General features: G+C 37.8%; 1 protein-coding gene and 1 long non-coding RNA gene across 2 annotated transcripts in view; one reads left to right on the forward strand and one right to left on the reverse strand.

Annotated features, from left to right (window-relative positions):
- Window positions 1–429: 429 nt before the first annotated feature.
- Window positions 430–22,315, forward strand: part of LOC147865837 (uncharacterized) — a 75,742-nt gene continuing 53,856 nt past the window's right edge. Inside the window, exon 1 of the long non-coding RNA XR_015529444.1 lies at window positions 430–1,142. This is a non-coding gene — a long non-coding RNA (uncharacterized LOC147865837). The remainder of the gene's footprint in view (window positions 1,143–22,315) is intronic.
- LOC147865838 (putative UPF0481 protein At3g02645) lies at window positions 7,594–14,411 on the reverse strand. The gene is made up of 3 exons (XM_087317504.1): window positions 13,683–14,411; window positions 13,417–13,593; window positions 7,594–9,204 (listed from the first exon to the last, which is right to left on the reverse strand). The coding sequence occupies exons 1-3, from the start codon at window positions 14,386–14,388 to the stop codon at window positions 7,718–7,720; spliced, it is 2,370 nt and encodes a 789-aa protein (XP_087173630.1). The 5' UTR covers window positions 14,389–14,411; the 3' UTR covers window positions 7,594–7,717.

The following is a 22,315-nucleotide window of genomic DNA, read 5'->3' on the forward strand; positions in this document are numbered from 1 at the left end:
CTCCAATTCCCTCACGCTTTCTGTCACTGAAGATACTGTCTTCATTCATGACTTGTTGCGGTTTGTTTGGAATGAGTTGCAACCCCAACACGAGGAACATGACCACTTTCCAACGCTCTGCAACAACAACCTCACATACATGCAAGTATGGAGGGACCTGTTCTTGATGGGTAACCAGATTCCCATGTCCTATCTGATAAACCTGATTCAAGAATTTCCAAACCCACCCACCTTAAAAATGGATCAGCTCCGGAAAGTAGTGGCTGATGTTGTAAAAAGAATCGATCCATTCCCTACGAGGAATTCTCAGGACGCGAAATTTGAAACCCCAAATTTTCTACATTGCAGTCATCTACTTGATTGCCTGTATGTATGGGTCATCGGAAAGCCATTAGAAAAGTCCAGATTCAGATTCCCGCAGTCAGCAGATCACACGACAACTGATCTTCTTCCATCGGCGTCTCAACTCTCTAAATCCGGCATCCGGTTTAGGGGTATTGAAGGTAGCATATCGGTGATGAAATACGACAAGAGAAAGCTTCGGTTTGATCTTCCACAACTTGTCGTGCAAGATAACATGGACGATGTGTTGAGGAACCTCCTTGCATATGAACAAAGCCTTACCAATACTGGTGATGAGCTCTCTATGTATGTGGCCACCATGGACTCACTTATCAAGACCCAAGAAGATCTAGCAATCTTGACTAAGGCACAGGTGATACAGGGCAGCCTTGGAAACAGCGAAAGGTTGGTCCAAATGTGGAGTGCCATGGCCATGAATGTTGAGATTCGATCGCGTGAAAGATGGGAAGAGATGATACACGATGTAATGGAGCATTGTGAGAGCCGTGGGCGTTTCGTGGGAGGTATTTTTCTCCGCCATGGTAATTGATTTCAGTCCTTCCTGCGTTCCTATCGCACACAGGGCTATATATGTTGTTAGGGTTATTACCAAAAGCCCTAATTTAAACATTGAACCTTAATAAAACCCTAGGGCTAAAATAAAGAAGCTCAAAAGCAACAGAGTGTGGAGCTTTGTTCATTCATTTGGAATTTCATTGTACGTAATTTCTGTTATTTGTTTTGTAACTCTCAGAAGATGATGTATGTAGTAGAAGTAAAATAAGTGACAAGGACTAAGTGTCCTGTGGACTCATAAAAACATGGTGGAATATGCTATTTGCAATCCCACATTGTACTTATGATAAATAATTAATTGGTGATTATTGTGTTATTGAGTATCTTGTTACAAGCATTGGTTCTGTAAGCAAAGCATCTTATCCTCTCCCAATTAAAATGAAGTACGTTCTGTATGAGTCTCATTAGACAATCACATAAGCTTTGATGGCATCACAGCCATAATTGTTAGGATAACCCAACCCAGCTTAGATAGAGTGCCCACTGTAGCCATAATATCCATAGCCAGTATTTACACAAGAGCTCAACCTAAAGGATGGGCATTGGAAAGTAATCTGCAACAATCTTATTTGCTGAAATATTGCACATGTTACTTGGTTGGCAATTTGTACACAAATGTGATGAATGGAGTACATGAACGTGCTTTTAATTGTTTGTGCCTTGGACGTATTGTCATGTCAGAACAATAACATGTTTGACATAGTACTTGATCTCCTCTATTTATCATTGGTGAACGTCTATAATGAACTTCCTATAACCACGCCATGATAGCATACAACCTCACGGTGTTTCTTATTACTAATGTAATAAATTGCTTTGTCTAGAGTAGAGCTGAACATTGTACATCTTGGAGTTAGGATCCCAATTTGTTAAACCATTTGAAGCAATAAAGAGATAGAATAGATCTTCATGTTTCTTGTATGTCCAACATTCACATCACAAGACGACGAGATGCTAGATTTAGACACCAATCCCAGAGCTTAGTGGATACTTTGCATGAAGATTTCAATTAGTTTTGTTGATAAACGTTTTTTTATTTCATTGTCGATTTACCTTGAATCCAAGGATTTTATATTACAGACTTTGCTCCAAGAATGTATAAAATGATGGTTCCAATCACACGTCTATAATCTCAACAATATAATAAAAACTGAAGAAAAATTGTCTGGTGATGTAATACACAAACAATCCACAGGTTAAGTCTAGAGTATTGGTATATACTTGCTCATATCACAGCATAGAATCGATGTGTGCGTTTACAAGATCCTCAATATCAATCAAGGTTTTCAATTTGCAACAAAGAATGATGTATCCTAATGCAACCAAAAAGATAAAGATTTAGTTTCAAATCAGATTTAATTTAAGAAAACCACATAAGGTAGATTGAGTGATTATCCAACTGTAATAACTTTTAAAGAAATAAATCACCTTAGGGTTGAGGCAATGAGACGAGATACTCTTTGTAGAAAGTCACCTTTTAATATATTGTTACACAAATACGATATGAAGCACAAAATTGTGAAGCTGTTCCCATGCGATCTTATCATTTTCGATGACAATGTTAATAGAAGTGAACTAAGTCACATCAAGTATTGGTACATATGTACTCATAAAAGCATGGTTGTAATCTGATATTGTACTTATGATAAATCATTTGGTGGTTATCAAAGTATTAGAGCATGCATATTTTATGCTTGCGCATAAATTCCGTAAGAGAAATGAGTATGTATTAAAGGTAGAAATGAGGTTAATATTTTAGGTTGTAATGATCAATGTCATAACTATAGTGGAGATTCGGAGGACTATCATTCAGATTGTGAGTAGTTAGATAGATGTTTCATGGATGGGGTCAGAGCATGTAGGTCGTAGAGACAAAAAATGTGACAATCTCAAAAGCTCATTGATTTCTTACGAGAATAAAAGTTACCTACAAAAAAGCTCCCCAATATTAGTCTGAGGTGTAACACTATTGTATATAAGCTTGTAGATGTTGCTGGATCGTTGGATATCTTGACGATTATCCTCTAGCATCATCCTAAACCAACATTGTCCTTATCATGCCATCACATATTAATTAATTCAATACACAAAAATTCTGGAAGACCATCATACATCCATATATGTAATGAAATGAATTAGTCTTGGTACATTTACGAGACACAGATTATGTGTATGACATTATCCTATAGTCTTTATAATTTGTAATAGTAGTAGCACAAATTGCAAACTATGAAAACGACGGAAAATGTCAAAAGCATAGAAAAGTGGAACAAAAAACCCAGATTTGCAGTGGCCCACAAGGAATATATCTCACTATCCTGGGAAAGAAAAGTTTGGAATGAGAACTTCTAACAGAATCATGGATTGGAAAGATGAAAGTCGGATCGGATACTTGGAAACAACTCACTGACAACTTGAGTATACAAGAAGCATATTTTCATTTAGTATTTGAAGTCAATAATAATATATATTGTCCAGATTCTAATTTTAGTTAATCTCAATCATTGGTTATCTGTGCGCGTCGAAATTCTTTTGGTTTTTCCGAAGATAGGCAGGCATCCTTAGCTAGTTTTGGTGGAACCAATGAAGACTCTCAGGGTCTGAAAATTTTCTATATTCTTCACAGAAGGCCAAGGTAAAGGATGTAAAAAGGGAAGAAGGCCATTCAAGGATGTATATAGCTATGGCCTTTATACTCCTCTTCTTCTTTCTTTCTTTCTTTCTTCCGTATAAAACTATGGCTTTTCTTCTAGTAATTGTATTAGAGGTTTCCGTTTCGTTTTATATCATGTAAACTATTGAGGAGCCAATTCATCCTGTTTTCTTCTCAAATTATTCATGTTAGTAGTTTGATACCTGATTTGATATGATCAGTGCAAATGTATCACTGTCATGAAATGTTAAAGATTTTGATGTTATTTACTCTCATTAATCACATTGTGAATATGGATCCTTACAATCCCCGCTTCTCATCATTGCCTGAACACGGGTCTTACCATTGGGTGATCTCTGTGTCCATCATACTCCATTCTTCATTACTGAATGTTGGGAGCTATGGCTGTTAATTCGAGCTTATAAACAAGAAGTAATAACCTGTTTATTAGTGTTTGCAGCGTGGAGCAAGAACTACCAGAACACCAAACGCCCCCATGTTTCACTTATTTTTGTACTTATTTCCTCTCAAACGATCACACCATGTAAATAATGGAGTCAATTCTTTTTTCTCAAATTGTTCATTTAAATTTGAGAACTAATTCTAATCCCATTTCATATTGATGTGATCAGTGTTTGTGTTTTGGAACTATGTTGTCATCAGTGCTATATTTACTATCATTAATCGACAGAGAGCGACACATTAAATAAACAACAACTTTGCTTCAACTTTCCCATCACTGAAAAAAGAAAGGCTTTATCTTTACAATCGAGATAGGGCTACTAGCGTAAATGAGAATCTAATCCAGGAAGTATAAATTAATGAATGGCACAGAACATGTGTTGAGGAACCTCTTACATCCACAAAGCTTTACAAATAAGGAGTTTGCTTTACGATGTATGCGATTTTAAAGTTGATTTTACTCAGCTCATCAACACCCATGACCTGAACCATGTAGGGGCGTGGACAACTTTAGCTGTATGGTTTGGCTATGGTGCATAAAATGATGAAGTATAGAAGGGCAAGAAAACCATGCTTCTTTGGCTCACTTGTATTGGGGCTTATTCTATAACTACTACTTCTCATAGCAGGGTTACATCACTTATGAAGAAGCTGCCTAGACGTTTATAGAGCTTTATAGAGCAAACTCGCAAGGGATTCCCTGGAAATTCATGGATGACCGCATCTCTGCCTATGGAGAGACATTCAAGATGAGCCTAGTCGGTTTTGCCAACAGTAGTTCTGGCTAGCCCTTTGGGCAACAAGGCAGCCTTCTCTAACGTCCATGTCTTTTTTCCCCCAAGCATTCTCTCTGTTTTAGGGACTCAATCCATCGTTGGACATGTCGGAGCTCACGGAACTCGGATTCGGAAGGCCCTCATGATGTTCTTGCGAACTGAATCTTTGCAAAAATGCACAAGCCGAGTCGATCTCATCCTCCCCAGGTTCATTAGGGAGCATTTTGAAGGCAAATCCGAGATCATTCTGGAACCCCTCTTGAAGAAACTCACATTCTCTAGGCAATATTCTGTTAGTCAAATAAAATCAGCTCACACATTTTGTGAAAGGCGGAAGGAGATGTTTCTAAACTAGAACTTAATAACAGAAAAATTACATAATAATTGCTCTGCTTTTACTGAAAGATATACAAGTTTGTTATTGTTTTTTGTTCTTTTACTTTCTTCTTAAGTGTTATGTGAGTATTGATATGTCCTGAATTGTCTTTTTGTGCTTCTGATTCTGTTTTGCTTCCATCTATATCATTGACTTCCTTTAAAAGTGTTGAAACTATTATTATTTTGATTCCTTACATATGTACAATGTATGTATATAATGCGTTCACTATGTTTAGATTAGCATTTAGAGATCATGTCAACGTGTCAAAACGTGTCAACGTGTTGTAACTTGTTATGTTTGTTCCCTTATACTAGTACTCAACCCTCAAAGAAATAATATTGTAGCACGACACTTTAGACCGCCTAATGGGCACATAGAGTATCATGAATACATGCAAGAAAGAGTTGTCTTCGTCTAATTTATTGGTTGGTTTACAAATCATTCATTTCTTAGACCGTAAACAAACAAACAAACAAATTGGAGCCTCATAAATACAGGCAAGATAAGATCAATTCCATGATTTGGTCTATCACCATCGCCGATGAGGATGTAGAAACATTCATGCGTTCAATGAAAAGATTTTGTCATGGTAACATACAATGTCACCATTATTCATTCGTTCATGTTGTCTTTCACATCGATGACAACAATGTATTAGCAATTGGCACGAGAAGCTCTGTCGTGGTCACTTCAATATTCCTTGTTCTCGCAACAAGAGAAATTTGCAAATGTGTGAGAATATAGAAAATTCCCCAAAACCCAATAAGTCTTGAAAGTATATACACACGCATAAATGTAGTTTGATTTTTCGCTTGCATTTAATATTAGCTATGGATATGGTTGAGAGCATGAAAAAGGCTTAGTTTGTAAAGCACGAGCTTCCAATGTTTTCCCACGTCATCGTACATTGGTGTTGCAAAATGGCCTTGTTTACAAAGGAATCTAGTGATGCATTAGGAACTAGGGTAGAAGTATTTCTATATCGATGTCAACACATTTTGGTGGTATCTAATAAGAGTCAAGGATGGAAGGCTTTTTGTATCGATGTTAACATGTTTTGGTGGAATACAAGAAGACTCAAGCATGGAAAGTATTCTATTTCATCAAAAACATGTTCTTGTTTCTCTACAATTCAATGTTTAATGCTCACATTTACATTAGGACATTGTGAAAACTACGATGAGATGAAATAGGACATTCTAACAACATTGAAAAACGTTAAATGTGTGAGCCACAATATGGAAGTAATTCCTTTATCCACCACATAAGGAACATTTTATCTTCTGAAAATTTAATGTTATTGTCATAAGGTAGTTATTTGAGAGCCAATAAGTATAAAAATAAGAGAACCCTCTTGTAAGTTGAGGAAAAAGTGGGGGATAACGCCATGGGTTTTACATACATCCTTCAATGACATTCTTATCTCTTCACATCCTTTCCTCACGCCTTCTTCCCCATCCTTCACAACTCAAAGATGTATAACAATTTTGCTTTCCTCTCTTGAAACTCCCCATGTGGGGTATGGTTAATTACATTTTGATAAGCAACCCATCTCATGTAAACAAATTAAGAATTGTTAATGATGTCTGATGGAAAGCTAGTATTTGCTTTTGTTATCATAGGGTTTTTTCAATTGCCCTCATATATTATTTCCTATTGCTTGTGTATTCTTTTTTCATATGATTTATATAGATATTCTCTTTTGGGTATGGTTTGAAGGAACTAGACTCTTCTTATGTGTGAACATGAGATTTAACAATGAGAATAGACATAAATGAAAAGTCTATGGGTAAACCATAAAACTTATGACTATATTATCAATCTAAAATAGATTACAACGCTATGTTCCTTGTAGTGGGTACAATCTAGGAACCATGAGCTTTGTAATTCATTACAAACTGAATTTACGTGTTTCGTCGTGATTGTTATATGATAGTAATATCTTTGAATTTGGAATCAATTGATAAAAAAAGGTGAGGAATGTATGATAGTCAAATGCAAAGTGGTGGAAAATATTGGAACGGGGTTGTCATCCCCATTGGCCATTTTGTGCCAAGGTGTTTATACGGAAACTCATGGATTGGTTGGTTCCCATTGGTGCATATTACTTTCCAGTACCCATCCTTTTAGGTTGAGCTCTTGTGTAAATTTTTGGCTATCAATTGTATGAACACTCTATCTATGTTGGGGTACATCCTAACATTATGTTCGCAATGTGATTAATGCGTATATCATGATTGGGTAATGAGACTCATATAGAACATACTTTATTTTAATTGGGAAAGGATGAGATGATTCCTTCTTTAACCAATGCTTGTAACCAGACACTCAATAATACACTAATCACCAATTAATACACTGTTATGAGGCTATAAGACTCTTATTCCTTGTCACTTACAAATTAAACTTCTTCCAAGAGTTATGAGCTGCAAATGCAATAATAACAGAAATAACGTACAATGAAATCCCAACTGAATGACAAATAACTGAAATAACCGAAGCTTCCTTATTATTGCCTTGAGGGTTAATTTAGGGCTTAGATCGGTAATAGCTTATGACTGTATAGCTTGTCTGCACTAATGAGAATATGAGCAGTAGAAACCCCACAAGGAGCGAAATGGTTAGCCATGGCCGAGAGAAATACTTCTCACGAAACTCCACATACACAGGACGCCAACGACTCTGATGGTCCTCCAATACATCCTCTATCATGTCGTCCCATTTCTCGCATGTTCCATCGGAGATGTTGATGCACATGTCGTTCCACATCTTGAGCAACTTCTCATCACTCCCCAAGTGGTTCTCTATCACCTGCGCCTTTGTCAAGATGGCGACATCCGCAGGTGTGTCGATGAGCGAGTCCATGATGACCGCATACCTAGTGAGCTCACCTCCATCTTTGAAGGTTTGTTCATGTGCAATGAGATTCCTCAGCTTATCCTCCGTGTCATGTTCCACCACAAGCCGTGGAAGATCAAACCGAAGGCTTCTCTTGCTGTAGTGCATCACTGATATGCCACCACCTTCAATCGCCCTGAACCAGACCCCAACTTTCGAGAGCTGTGACGCTGTTGGCAGGCGCTCGCGATATATAGTTTTCTTGTGAGCCTCTGTCTGGAAAGAATTCAGTAGTCGTGGGAATGTACATGTCGTTATCTTGTGAACTGCTTGTTGCATCCAGAAATGAATCGGTGGTAATCGTAGGAACCTACAGCGATTGGTGCCTTGTATCTTATTCTTTTGTGGTGGTTCTCTGAGGACCCAAACATATAGGCAATCAAGTAGATGACTGCACTTGCAGAAATCTGGAGTCCTAAAATTGTCGTCCTCAAAATTCCAGGTAAAGAATGGATCTACTTCTTCGACTAGCCCAGCCAATGCTCTATTGAGCTCATCGTTTTCTATGTTGGGTGTTTTCATTGGAAACTCTTTAATCAGGTCCATTAGAAATGACATGGGAATTTGGTTTCCCATCAAGAACAAGTCCCTGAAAAATTGATTGAATATGATATTATTTTTCCAGAGTGTTCGGAAGGGGCTGTATTGCTCACTTGCGGATTCCGACTCAGTTGCACATATATACAGAAAGAATTCATAAATGAAGATGGTATCGAGAGTGAGCATAAGCTGGAGGCTTTCAGGACTATAGTCCAGAGGGTTTGAATAATGGGTGTCAAGAAAAGAACGGGGATCATCGAAGAGGCGTTGCATGAGATCTTTCACATCTGGTATCTCTTGTCTTTGCATGAATCTCCACACACACAGTTCCTTACAACGATCGGCAGAGGCGCTGTCACTAAGGATGCCATGCAATGGCCCGATGGTCAGGAGCTGCGGCCGATATGACTCTGGCCTCACATCCAATAATGCTTGCGGAGGCTTCGAAATCTTCAAACTTTCGTTGGACCCATTGCTATCAGCATCAGTAGTCGCATTGATTCTTCTTATCGTGTTTTCTATCCAGTCATCTCCAAACGAAATCACAAATTCTTCTTCATCCATTTGAGGTAGGTCTTCTATGTTGATTTCCATATTGATATTATCAAGTAAACGTCTTCTTCAGACTTCCACTTCTGTGAGCACAAACACGATGCTTTCTTGCAGAAATCAAGTAGCAGCCCTAGTCTATTTTTGCAGGAGATAAGAATGGAGAGAAAAAATGAGTGAGAGAGAGAGAGCAAGAAGAATGCCAGGATCATATGAATGGAGAAAGAAATAGAGACCATTTTATACTTAGAAAGAGTGTATTCCATTCCTTTTTTTAGTCAATTCTCCTACCATTTCAAAAATCACGTGAGTGTGGACATACATGATCCGTGCCATTCTTTAATTTATATTACAATCAAGCATGATCTGGATTTTAGAGTGAAAGTTTTCCTTTTCTATTGGGCAAAGTCTTTTTTGTGTCGCGCTCTGTTGATTAATGATAGTAAATCATACATTACTCATCACATAATTTTCACAAGGTATACTAAGTCCGATTAGAATTTGGTGTCAAATTCACATGAACAATTTGAGGAAAATGGGGACGAATTCACTCAATCATGTAGAGCAACGCTGTAATTGTTTGAGAGGAAATAAGTACAAAAAAGAAAGTGAAACTTTGTGGACGAATTGACTCAATCAAATGTCTTGGAAAAGCTCATGGAACACCGCATTCCTGAACCCACTGGCCTTAACAACCAGTTCTTGATCCTCCCCCCAGTATAAAATTAACAAATTAATTAACTGCTTGCTCTTTTTGACTCAGGATCCAGGGACTTTTTGCTCCTTTTAATCCATTGGGAAATGGGTACTTGTTGGTTTTCTTAAACATTAACCTTTAAAATACAAGTATGGATTTCATAAACTTGTGTTGTGTAACTAATTGGCATCTTTGATGGGATTTAAGCTCAAAATTGTTGCCGCTTTCTATAAAGTCATGGTTTCCACTGAGATTCCTTTGTTCTGATCCTATTAATTTAGATTCCTTTATTTTGGCCATTTAGATTCTAAAGCTATGCTTTCATATTAGAGGATGATGAAGATGTGGTGCTACATTAAAAATATAAACTTGTCATATTCTTATTAATGTTGCTTACATTTCAATGCCGCGTATTTCTTGTCATTGCCATTTCCTCTCTGACATGATTGTTGCCCATCAGGAAGGAACAAGTCCTATTTTTAAAGGTTAAATGTTTCAGAAAGCCAACAAATAACCCTTTTCCTAATGTTGGAACTTGGGGATTCAAAAAGACCAAAAAGACCCATAGCAACCGTGGTGGCCATGGAAAAGAAAAAAAGATAAGCAGAGCAGGAGACTGATTTGTGAGGGGGAGGGAGAGTATGAACAGATACGGAAGGGAAGGGATTGAGATTGAGATTGGATGATGATGATGATGAGAGAGAGAGAGAGATAGGATTTGGGACGCCCTGATTGGCCCCTCATTGATCTATTCGGGAAATACACAATAGCCACAAATATAATTGTGCATGTACATATATATTCACATAGCTATGCAGGTGTATATGTACATGTATGTCTGGTCCCTCCCTGGATATATGTGTGTGTTTTCACTCTCTCTCTTTTTAAGGCCACACAATATGGTGATTATCCATACTCCACATTGACAGAATGGAATAGAAACCTCTCTATTTTTCTTTAATTTCCACAAAAGTGAAGGCGACGACCATGAAGAAATGATCATTTATGATTTCATGATATGTATAGTAGATAATCAATATTGCAGTTTTAATGCAATTTGCTCCACCAGTCCAACACAACCACCATGTCTATATAGATCGTATGTGAATGCATGCAAAATGCCATATTTTGAGTTGGAGCACAAGTTTTGAGTCATAGAAGAACTCACCATAACACAACTCAAACCGACAAAATGAAAAAAATTAGCTAGAGCAAATGGAAAGTGAGGTGTGTATCACTAGGACTCACAATAGATCCTTTTTCCATTTTATTCATTGTAGGACACGTACACATAGAATGTAAGTTCATCTCCATGGATGAACTATTTGTGTGCCTCATAACATGAATACCCTCTATCTTTCTCTCTAAAGCCTAGGCCCAGTCCTAAAGGTTACCCATTAGGGCAAAAAGGTGTAAGGGTTCAAATCTTGTTGAAGGTAGGAAAGCTACATGATCTCTTTGTCCTCAACTACTACGACATTCATTGGTAAAGTTCTTGGGAAAATATTGTGGTGCACACAAGTGACCTTAAAATGTAAGCCGATTAAAGAGAGAGCTTGGGTAACAATGAATGTATCAACTACATCAAACATTGCTCAATGCATACGATGGTGGTGTGGATTGTTGGTGTTGGACACATGATGGGCAATCTCATCTTCCATTTCGTGAAAAAGCGTTTATATTTGGGGGATGGGTTGCCTATGGCCAAAAATGACTTTACAATGCCAAGAGAGTGGAGATGGGTGGGATGTGTATGTATGTATGTACATGGCATTTGTTCGTTCATACTACACAGCTACACACAGAGCAGAGAGAGCAGAGCACAGAAGAAAAAAGAGAGCACAGGGAAAAAAACAAGCAAATAAGAAGACAAAGACAAAGACAAAGACATAGCAAGCAAAGCAAGCGAAAGTAAAGAGTTAGAGCAGCACAGAGAAGAGAGAAGAAGCAGAGAGAGCATTTCAAAATCAAAATCAGACAAATACGACCATTTACGGTACAAGAACTGATTAAGAAATCGAATGGAGTAATATCTGCTATTTATGGAAAATGGCATGATTCTTGGCTTCACACACATGGCTTCCATAGTTACTTGCTTGTACTAATTTCAAACATTTAATGAGGACTCAATTGCTCTGCTTTTTCTCAAATCATTTGTGTTTGGTTTGAGAAATTTTCATGGGTTGTTCGCTCCTTTCGGTTTCTTTTTTTACTTTTGAGTATTAGGTATCTTAGAATTCCTCCATCTGTTTGGCTTTTTGAGCATTAAGATCTAATGGAGCACTATAGGGGCCATTGGCATGTCTTGTATCGCAATATGTGAATTTTGTGAAAATTTCCTCTCTCGCCCATGGTTAACAACAACATTGTCGCCTATAGGATGGAAGCCACGAAGCGACATGTCACTTAGAGGTTAGTATAGGAGCCTTTGTAGGGTTTACTATCTATCATCTCTTTGGTTTTGATTTTCGAGGAAATATACTACATTAGTGTTAAGAAACACCATCAAGTTGTATGTTACTATCATTTTGTTACGCTAAGGTCATTATAGACATTCAACGATGGTAAATAGTCTAGCCAAATACTATGGCAAACATGTTATCAGCCGGGTATGATAATTAATACGTGCAAGGCACAAGCAGTTAAAAAAGCATGTTTATGTAGTCCACTCCTCACAATTGTGTACAAATTACCAACCAGGAACAATGTGCGAATATGTCAGCAAAAAAGATCACATATTACTTGCCACTAAATCTGAGGTCTTCAATCAAATTTGGCAATGCAATTGTATGGCTAAAAGTGGGTGATCAATATGTATGTGATTGTCTAATGAGACTCATACAAAGCGAACTTCATTTTAATTGGGAGAGGACAAGATGATTGCTTATTTAAACCAATGCTCGTAACAAGATACTCAATAATACAATAATCACCAATTAATTATCATAACAACAATGTTGGATCGCAAATATCACATTCTACCATGTTATTATGAGTCCATAAGAACTCTTATTCCTTGTCACTTATTTTACGACTACTACATCATCTCCCAAGAATTATCAAAAAATAACGGAAATAACGTACCATGAAATCCCAAATGAATCAACAAACCGAGTCCACACTCTCCATTGTTTCTGAGCGTCTTTATTTTAGCTAGAGGGTTTTGGTGGTGGTGGTGCTCAATGATTGTCTTCTCCGTAATAGCCTGCGATTGTGTAGCCTGTCTGCAATAGGGAGAATAGGAGCAGTAGAAACGCCACAATGAGCGAAATGGTTAGCCATGGCCGAGAAAAATACTTTTCACGAAACTCCACAAACATCGGACGCCAATGGCTCTTATGATCCGCCAGTATATTGTTTATCATGCCGTCCCATGTATCCCATGGTCGAATCTTGATGTTGGTGCACATGTCGTTCCACATCTGGAGCAACTTCTCATCACTCCCCAAGTGATTCTCTATCACTTGCGCCTTCGTCAAGATCGCTACATCCTCTGCTGTGTCGATGAGCGAGTCCATGATGATCAGATACATGGTAAACTCACCTTCATCTTTGAAGGTTTGTTCATCCGCAAGGAGGTTCCTGGACACATCCTCCGTGTCATGTTCCACGACAAGCCGTGGAAGATCAAGCCGAAGCTTTCGCTTGTCGTAGTGCATCACCGATATGTTACCACCTTCAATCGCTCTGAACCGGATGCCGGCTTTAGAGAGCTGAGACGCTGTTGGCAGGCGATCATGACATATGTTTATCCTGTTGGCAGGCAATCAAGTAGGTGACTGCGCTGGCAAAAATCAAGAATTTCAGAACTGTCGTCCTCAGAATAATTCTCTTGGTCGCAATATTTCCAATTCCCCGCAACATTCTTGAATGGATCGACTTGTTTAATGACTTGAAGCAATCCCATCTCGAGTTCATCCTTTTTGTTATTGTCTTTGCTTGGAAACTCTGCAATCAGCTTCATTAGAAATGACATGGGAATTTGGTTGCCCATTACCACCAAGTCGTTCCATACTTGATTCATTGTGATGTAATTGTTACAGAGTATGTCGAAGTAGTCGTGTTCATTGAATATGGAATTCCAACCGGCCGTCACAAACAGCAAGAATTCACAAAGGAAGATGGTGTCGACAGTGACCAAAAGTTGGAGGGCTTCATCACTATAATTGGGAAGGTCTGAATAATAGACGCGAAGATCAGAAGAGTCCTCGAAGAGGCGTTCCATGAGCTCGTCCACATCTGATATCCCATGTCTTACCATGAATCTCTTTACACACAGTGCCTTCCGTTCATCAAGAGAAGAGCTACCACTAAGCATTTCATGCAATGGTCCTATTGTCAGGATCTGAGGGCAATATGACTGTGGCTTCACATCCAATAATGCTTTTGGAGGCTTCGAAATGATCCGACTTTCATTGAACCCATTAGTTTCAGCATTAGTATTGGCATTCTTGATCTTGCTTATCATGTCTGCTCTCCATTCGTCTTTTTTGGTAGAGGATTTAGATTGCTCCATTTTAGATGTAAGGCTGATTTATTTCTTTGTTGAAATTCTATTAAACTTCTTCTTCTTCGGTGGGCACAAACTTGATGCTTTCTTCTTGATGTCAAGTCAAGTAGCAGCCCTAGTCTCTTCTTGCAGGAGATCAGAATTGAGAGAAAAATGAGAGACAGAGACAGAAAGAGATGAAGATAAGAATGCCATAATCATGCCATTTTATAGAGAGCAAAGTCAACACCTTTCAGTAATGGTTCCATTCTTTAGATCAAGGAATATGAGAGTTATAATTAAGTAATTATAGTCAATCTCCCTCTTTCCCTCTCATTGATTTAATGGGGAAATAATAAATCATTAGGCATAATCTTAGAAATTCTCAGACTATGATTATAAAATCCCGCCATAGTTTAATCTAACTTCAATTCCATATTAGGAAATATAGGCAAAATCAATTGTGATTAATTTATTTATAATTCAAATGTGTAGAAAGTTTGAAAGTGACCTATTACTGGATTATTGACCTCTAAGCAACTCCTACAATATATATCATAGAAAAACACTGTGTGCCACAAAATCATGATTTGAGAATATGTTGTTATGTAATCTGTGAGTCAAAACTTGTAACAAAATGTTTATGCCTCACACATATCATAATTTGGGAAGATGGAAACTTGAAATATTGGAGACTTTGTTACAATTAACAAAAGTCATGTTATAGTTTATTTTAAGTTCATTTATATGGACATTCCAAATTCCAAATGAGATGATTAGTTGGGCATTTAATGAACCTATGTGTATTGTCCTCCATTGAAATGGCACAAAAGAAGCATGTACTTGACCCTTGTCCATTGTCTGCCTAAGTTTGAGCCAAAATACCTTGGATTTCCATATAAATACCTTGGCATGAAATGGCAAATGGGATGACCACCGCATTCCACTAACCATGGGGATGTATGTTAGAACCATGGTGTTATCCTCGTCTTTTTCGTTCTTCTGAATAACTATGGCTTTTCTCCTAGCACATGAACAAGAGTTGAATAATTTTCGTGCTTATTTCCTCTCAAATAATTACACCGTATGTAAACAACAATAATTTGTTGAAACATCAAAAGTTCCTTATGTGTTGGATAAAGGCATTACTTCCCCATTGTGGCTCACACACTTAACATTTTTCAAGGATTTTAGAATGTCTTGTTTTATCCCATCATAGTCATCGCAATGACCCAATCTAAATGTGAGCACTAAACATCAAATTGATGAGAAACAAGAGTTACATGTTAATGGTAAAATAGAAAACTTCCATCCTTGACTCTTAATTCTTTTCTTTTTCATGATCTTGACTAAGTTTTTGAGTAGGTAGCTACTAGGAAAGAGTTATGTACATAAAGCCAACAATCATGGTAGTCAAGGATCATGCCAAGGGATACTGATTAAACTAGTGAATATGTTACAATGACAAATCTGTCATGATCTGATGGGTCACTATGAGATGTTTTGATCATGAAATGGTGTTATTGTCATCATTGTGGTGTTACCATTGATGGATATTTGAGACTTCACAAAAGTATGTTGTGTGTGTAACTAATTGGCATCTTTGATGGGATTTAGGCTCAAAATTGTTGTCGCTTTCTATAAAGTCATGGTTTCCACGGAGATTCCTTTGTTCATCCTATTAATAGATTCCTTTGTTTTTGCCACTTAGATTCTAAAGCTATGCTTTCATATTAGAGGATGATCAAGATGTGGCGCTACATTAAAAATATAAACTTGTCATATTCTTATTAATGTTGCGTACTTTTCAATGCCCCGTATTTCTTGTCATTGCCATTTCCTCTCTGACATGATTGTTGCCCATCAGGAAGGAACAAGTCCTATCCGTTACTTGTATATATTTTAAAGGTTAAATGTTTCAGAAAGCCAACAAGTATCCCTTTTCCTAATGTTGGGGATCTCAAAAAGACCCAAAGTCAAAAAGCGCAAGAATTCAATGAATGAAGACATTATAATCAAACGTTACATACCCACATTCGCCTCAAGAGTCATTCCTGACAGACCCCCATGATCTTGACAACCATTATTGAGAATGTTTGATCAATTCTAATATTATCCAAACACTAATTAGCCAAGTTGGGCCCAACTGAAGCATCCATATTGAAGACAATGTGATTAATTAGACTACAGCAATTAACATTACGATTTAACATTTCACAACTCTGATCAGAAAGTAGGTATCAAACTAACATGAATAGTTTGAGAAGAACAGACGTAGAATTGAATCCTCGATCATTCGCATGGCGTAATTATTTGAGAGGAAATAATCTTGAAAGTGACGGAAACCTCTTGTACATGACATTAACGGTCACAGGAAAATTGCCAGTTAACAATAACAATTAACAACTTTATAGAATGTATGTGTACTTTAACAATAACAATAACAATTTCTGGTAGCCTTCAGTAAAAACAGAGCAAATATCAGTAGTCAATCTTTATGCAATGCGTTTGGTTTTAATTATATTGGAGGATTCAAGACATATGAAAGAATGGGGTTTTATATATACTTTGAAAGAAATAGACTTCAGACTCCAACAAAATGTGTGATCTGATCTGATTTGATTTAACTGACAGAATAGCACGGAAAAGATTTTGGAAGCAGAGTTTTCAGCCTCGTGACAGAGCTGGGAAAAGCTCGTAGGAGGCTTGTCACAGGAAAATCAATGGCTCCATTTCAAAGGAGTGGAAACCTGTGTGAAGAAATCCTTGTTATTGGTTTCATGAGGCCATGGGAGATGAAATAACTTCAATTTTGTTCCATTCTTTTTGCTTTTTGCTTTCTGTTTCCTTTTCTCATTTAGATCATAGATTTCTCTCGCTTGAATTCAGTAAACCTAGCGACATTCACTAACATGATTGTTGGCTCCACATACACCTACTCACAGATGGAAGAACTTGGTCTCAAAAACTCAAGTCATGATCATGAAAAAAGGAAGTTCAGTTCTCGGAACCAAGAAACTAGGGCGACAATATAGATCCTCCCTGAAGCCACTTTCTGAATGGTACAAGAACTGATTAAGAAAGCGAATGGAGTACATATCTGCTTTTTAAGGAAAATGGCATGATTCTTGGCTTCACACACATGGTTTCCGTAGTTACTTACTAGTACTAATTTCAAACATTTAATTAGGATTGAATGCCTCTGATTTTTCTCAAATCATTTGTGTTTGGTTTGAGAAATTTTCATCGGTTGTTGGAACTTGGCTCCCTTGGTTTCTTTTTTAAAAAATTTTGAGCATTAGGTATCTTAAAATTCCTACTCTGGTTTCTCTTTCGCTTTTTGAGCATGAGGGGTCATTGGCATGTCTTGCTTGTATCAGTATGTGTGAATTTTGTGAACGTAAAGGGCATTGACGGATGTACAGAATAGTGGTATTTATCCTCTTCTTCCTTCTGCCTTCGATATAAAGCTATGGCTTTTCTTCTGGTAAATGTACAAGAAGAATCCGTTATTTTCATACTTAGTTGCTTTCAAACAATTACACCATGCAAACCATTGCGGAGCCATTTCATCCCCATTTCTTTTCAAATTATTCCTGCTAATAATGGAGACCTTATTCATATCACCATACAGTGTGAGGGCAAGAAACCATGGATGCATGAAATGGGAAGAGGTACTTAATGTGAATGACCTTAATCTACAACAAAGTATCAAATTAGTACATACAGAAGAAGAAGGTAAAGAGATGGGGTGACAATATATTCAATAAGGAGATCAATCCTGCAAATAGCATATTCGACCATGTTTTTATGAGTCCATATGACTCCTATTCGTTGTCACTACAAATGGGAAAATAACAGAAATAACATACAATGAAATCCCAAAGGAATGAAAAGTAACAGAAATAACGAAGCTTCTTAATTTTTGCCCTACGGTTTCATGAAGGTTCGGTCATCAAATTAGGACTAAAATTGGTAATAGCCTGCGATTGTACTCTGGTAAATAGTTTTCGTTTTTCATGTATTAATGCAAATTGAGTAATTCTCGCAATGAAGTACTGAGGCAAAATTTCTTCTTCTTCCTCTTCTTCTTAATAAGAGACATTAGCAAGAAGACTATATATAAGGTGAAAGAAGTAATAAAACACAAGAAGGAGAGAGGTAGAGAGAATTGGACAGAGATGATAAGACAATTTCTGTAAAAGAAAAGCGATATATTTCATTATGTCAAAACAACACTTTATATACATTCTCATAAAGAAAACACTTAAAGACGCAACTCATCCATTCTTGTATTTTCTGTAACGCTTACGATTTTCTACATAGATATTTAAATTATATCTTTAACAAAGACGACAGTCTTTGCATATAGTAGTAGTCTGTAGACAAGATAGGAGGAGCATCTAGTAGAAAGTTTCCTCTAATTTCACGAGCATTGAATTCTTCCACAAATTCTTGCTTTTCATGAGCAATTATTGACTATTCACAAAGGAAGTTGTTGATAGGTAGTCAAATTCCCCATGTAGTTTCTGCAGAAAATTGCATAAAATTCAAAGGAATTCTGATTCCAGTTTGGGTGGACCCAAGGCAAACTATTGATTCAAGTAATTTCCTAGAACTCCTAAGCACTTTGCGCGTGTTCAAACCTTTATAATAAGGAGATTTAGCTTTGCTATGTATTCGATCATAGAGTTTACTTGATCTTGCTCCTCAACACCCACCCACTTGTCTCAAAATTGTCTCTCTGCATACATATGATTCTAGACATTCTTATTTCCTTCTCTCCCTCTCTCTCACACACACACACATTTTTCTCTCTATTTTTATCTCCTGCAAGGAGGGAAAGAAAGAATCAGGTTTGTGCCCACAGAAGAAGTCTGAAGAGGGTTTAAGAGAACATCAACAAGGAAATCAATCTTACAGTTCGATCAGCGGGTTGAAATCAAAACTTCAAATGGATAAAGTCGATAACTACATTATGTCGACATTGGAATCAATAATTCCATCGAATGAAGTAGCTATTGAAGTATTCATCTCGCCACGGGATGGCCACAGACATGAATTTCCTTCTGTCAATGCTGGTATAGATGTGTCTCATGAAAGTTCGAAGATTTCAAGGCCTCCCCAAGCATTATTGGATGTCAAGACACAGTCATATTCCCCTCAGGTCCTGACCCTTGGACCGTTGTATCATATGCTTGATGGGAGTCGTTCTTTTGATCATTATAAGGCACCGTGTGTGGACGCATTCATGAGAAGACATAGGATATCAGATAAGGAAGAGCTCATGCGACGCCTCAACTATGAGCCTCTTCACATGCATTATTCAAGCCTCCCTGAAAATACTTCCAATTCCGTCGAGCTTTTGGTCATCGAAGATACCATCTTCATTCATGAATTGTTGCTGTTTCTGTTGAATCAGCTGTAACCCCAACACAAGGAACACGGCCGCTTCCCTACACTCTGCAACAATGAGCTCACATACAAACAAGTATGGAGGGACTTGTTCTTGATGGGAAACCAAATTCCCATGTCGTTTCTGAAGAAACTGATCCAAGAGTTTCCAAGCTTCAAACTGGATGAACTCCAGGAAGCTTTAGCTGATGTTGTTAAAAGAATTGATCCATTCCCTATCCACCAATCTCAGCGCGAGAAATTCGAAACTCCAGAGTTTCTCCATTGTAATCATCTACTTGACTGCCTATATGTTTTGGCCACCCGAAAGCCGTTCGAAGAGAGTAGGAGACAAGCAATCAATCCACTTATATTCCCACAACAAGCAGATCGCACGACAACTCATCTTCCACAGCAATTCAACTCTCTAGAGTGGGCATCAGTTTTAGAGCTATTGAAGGTAGCATATCAGTGATGAAATACGACAAGCAAAACCTTCGGTTTGATCTTCCAGGACTTCTCGTGGAAGATAGCACGGCGGATGTGTTGAAGAATTAGACAGCCTTGGCAATACTGGTGGTGAGTTCTCTATGTATGTACTCACCATGTATTCCCTTATCAAGACCCAAGAAGACCTATCAATCTTGAGCAAGGCGCTGGTGATAGACAACAAGCTTGGAAGCAATGAAAGGCTGGTTCAGATGTGGAATACCATGCCCAAGAGTGTCGTGATTCAATGTCCCGAAAGATGGGATGAGATGACAAGTGATGTAATAGAGCACTATGGGAGACGTAGGCGACATGATTTCCGAGGTGCTGGTGCACGGAGACCATGGGATGACGACAGACATGAAGTTTCTTATGTCTATGCTGGTTCCACGGAGAGTTCGATGATATCGAAGCCTCACCAAGCAATGTTGGAGGTGAATCCAGGGTCATATTCCCCTCAGATCCTGATCATCGGACCATTCTATCAAATGCTTAATGGGAGTTGCTCTTTTGATCAGTATAAGGCTCCATGTGTGGACGGATTCATGCGAAGGCATAGGATATCAGATAAGGATGACCTCGTGCGACGTCTCAACTATGATCCTCTTCACAAGCATTATTTAAGCCTCCCCCAATGTAGCTCCAATTCCCTCGAGCTTTTGGTCACTGAAGACACCATCTTCATCCATGAATTCTTTCTGTATCTGTGGAATAAGTTGCAATGCCAACACAAGGAACACGACCACTTGCCTACACTCTCCAACAATGACCTCACATACAACCAAGTATGGAGGGACATGTTCTTGATGGGCAACCAAATTCCCATGTTGTATCTAGAGAAGCTGATTGAAGAGTTTCCAAACCCACCAAACTTAGAAATGGATGAAATCGAGGACGTATTGGCTAATGTTGTCAAAAGAATTGATCCATTCCCTATCCACCAATCTAAGCACAAGCTATTTGAAATTCCAGAGTTTCTCAATTGCAAACATCTACTTGATTGCCTATATGTTTGGGTCTGTGGAAATATTTAATCTAAATATTATATTATTAATAATAATATTATTATTATTAAAATAAGTAATTACGAAGAGTTATTTACAATTAAACTTTAGAGAAAACTCTTCATTGAAGAGACATAACTTTTTGTCCATCGGCTCTACAAACAAGCCATTTGGCTAATGTAACATCATACAATTAATATAGAACAAATTATGTATGTGCGATCTCTCTCTCTCTAGCAATCATTCTCTATTTGTATAGTTGTCGAATTCTACATGGTATCAGATTTACAGATTTCTGCATCTCTCAAATAAGACTAGAGAATCCCAGGAGCGTTGATCGATTTGTCATCAAGACGAGCGCTAAGCCGGATAGCCCTCTTCCATAAAAATGGCACAATCCTCAACTCCTGCCAACATTCTCAACACACATAAACTTTCATTAGTAAAGTTATCAAAGCAAAATTATCGCATTTGGAGTGCTCGACTCGAATTATTATTTCAACACTACAAACTTTGGGATGTAGTGTCAGGATTATAAAAAAAAACCCGATCTCCCCGGACCTGACCAAGTTACTTGGGAAGAGAAAGATCTTGTGGCAAAGATGGAATTATTAGCACATATATCAGATGTTCAAGGAGAAGTGGTTAGAAAGTTACAAACTTCGCATCAAATTTGGGAGAAATTAAAGACACAATACGAACCAAAGACGGATGCAGCACAAGTGCACACACTACGTGCATATGTCACATTTACAATGAAAGAAGATGATGATGTAGATAATTTTCTAACAAATTGGGAAAAGAAATTGGATGACACAATCACATCTGGCTTGGACATCTCCGACAAACTACAAAGATGTTTATTATTAGGCGCTTTACCCTCTTCTTGGTCATCTTTTGTGACTACACAAAATTTAAATAAAAAAGCCACTGTGGAAGATCTCATGGGAGACATAAGACAAGAAGACTCGATGAGAAAGACAAGAGAAGAAAACACATCAACCCAAGCAATCGCTATGGCAGCCTATCGACCTCATTACAAACCACAAGCAAGATACAAGAGTTTC

This window comes from Azolla caroliniana, unplaced genomic scaffold (genome assembly GCF_043228905.1).
Source record: "Azolla caroliniana isolate FFs.n. ecotype wild unplaced genomic scaffold, voAzoCaro1.0.p SCAF_3, whole genome shotgun sequence".
Classification (NCBI taxonomy): Eukaryota; Viridiplantae; Streptophyta; class Polypodiopsida; order Salviniales; family Salviniaceae; genus Azolla; species Azolla caroliniana.

Bases quoted from the DNA above. Each gene is read 5' to 3' on its own strand.
- LOC147865838 (XM_087317504.1), bottom strand. From the start codon at position 14,388: ATGGAGCAATCTAAATCCTCTACCAAAAAAGACGAATGGAGAGCAGAC. The intron at 13,594-13,682 runs GTTCTGAAATTC...GCCTGCCAACAG, and splicing joins GAATTATTCTGAGGACGACA to CGTCTCAGCTCTCTAAAGCC. The intron at 9,205-13,416 runs GTGAGTTTACCA...AAATCAACATAG, and splicing joins ACAAACCTTCAAAGATGAAG to AAGACCTACCTCAAATGGAT.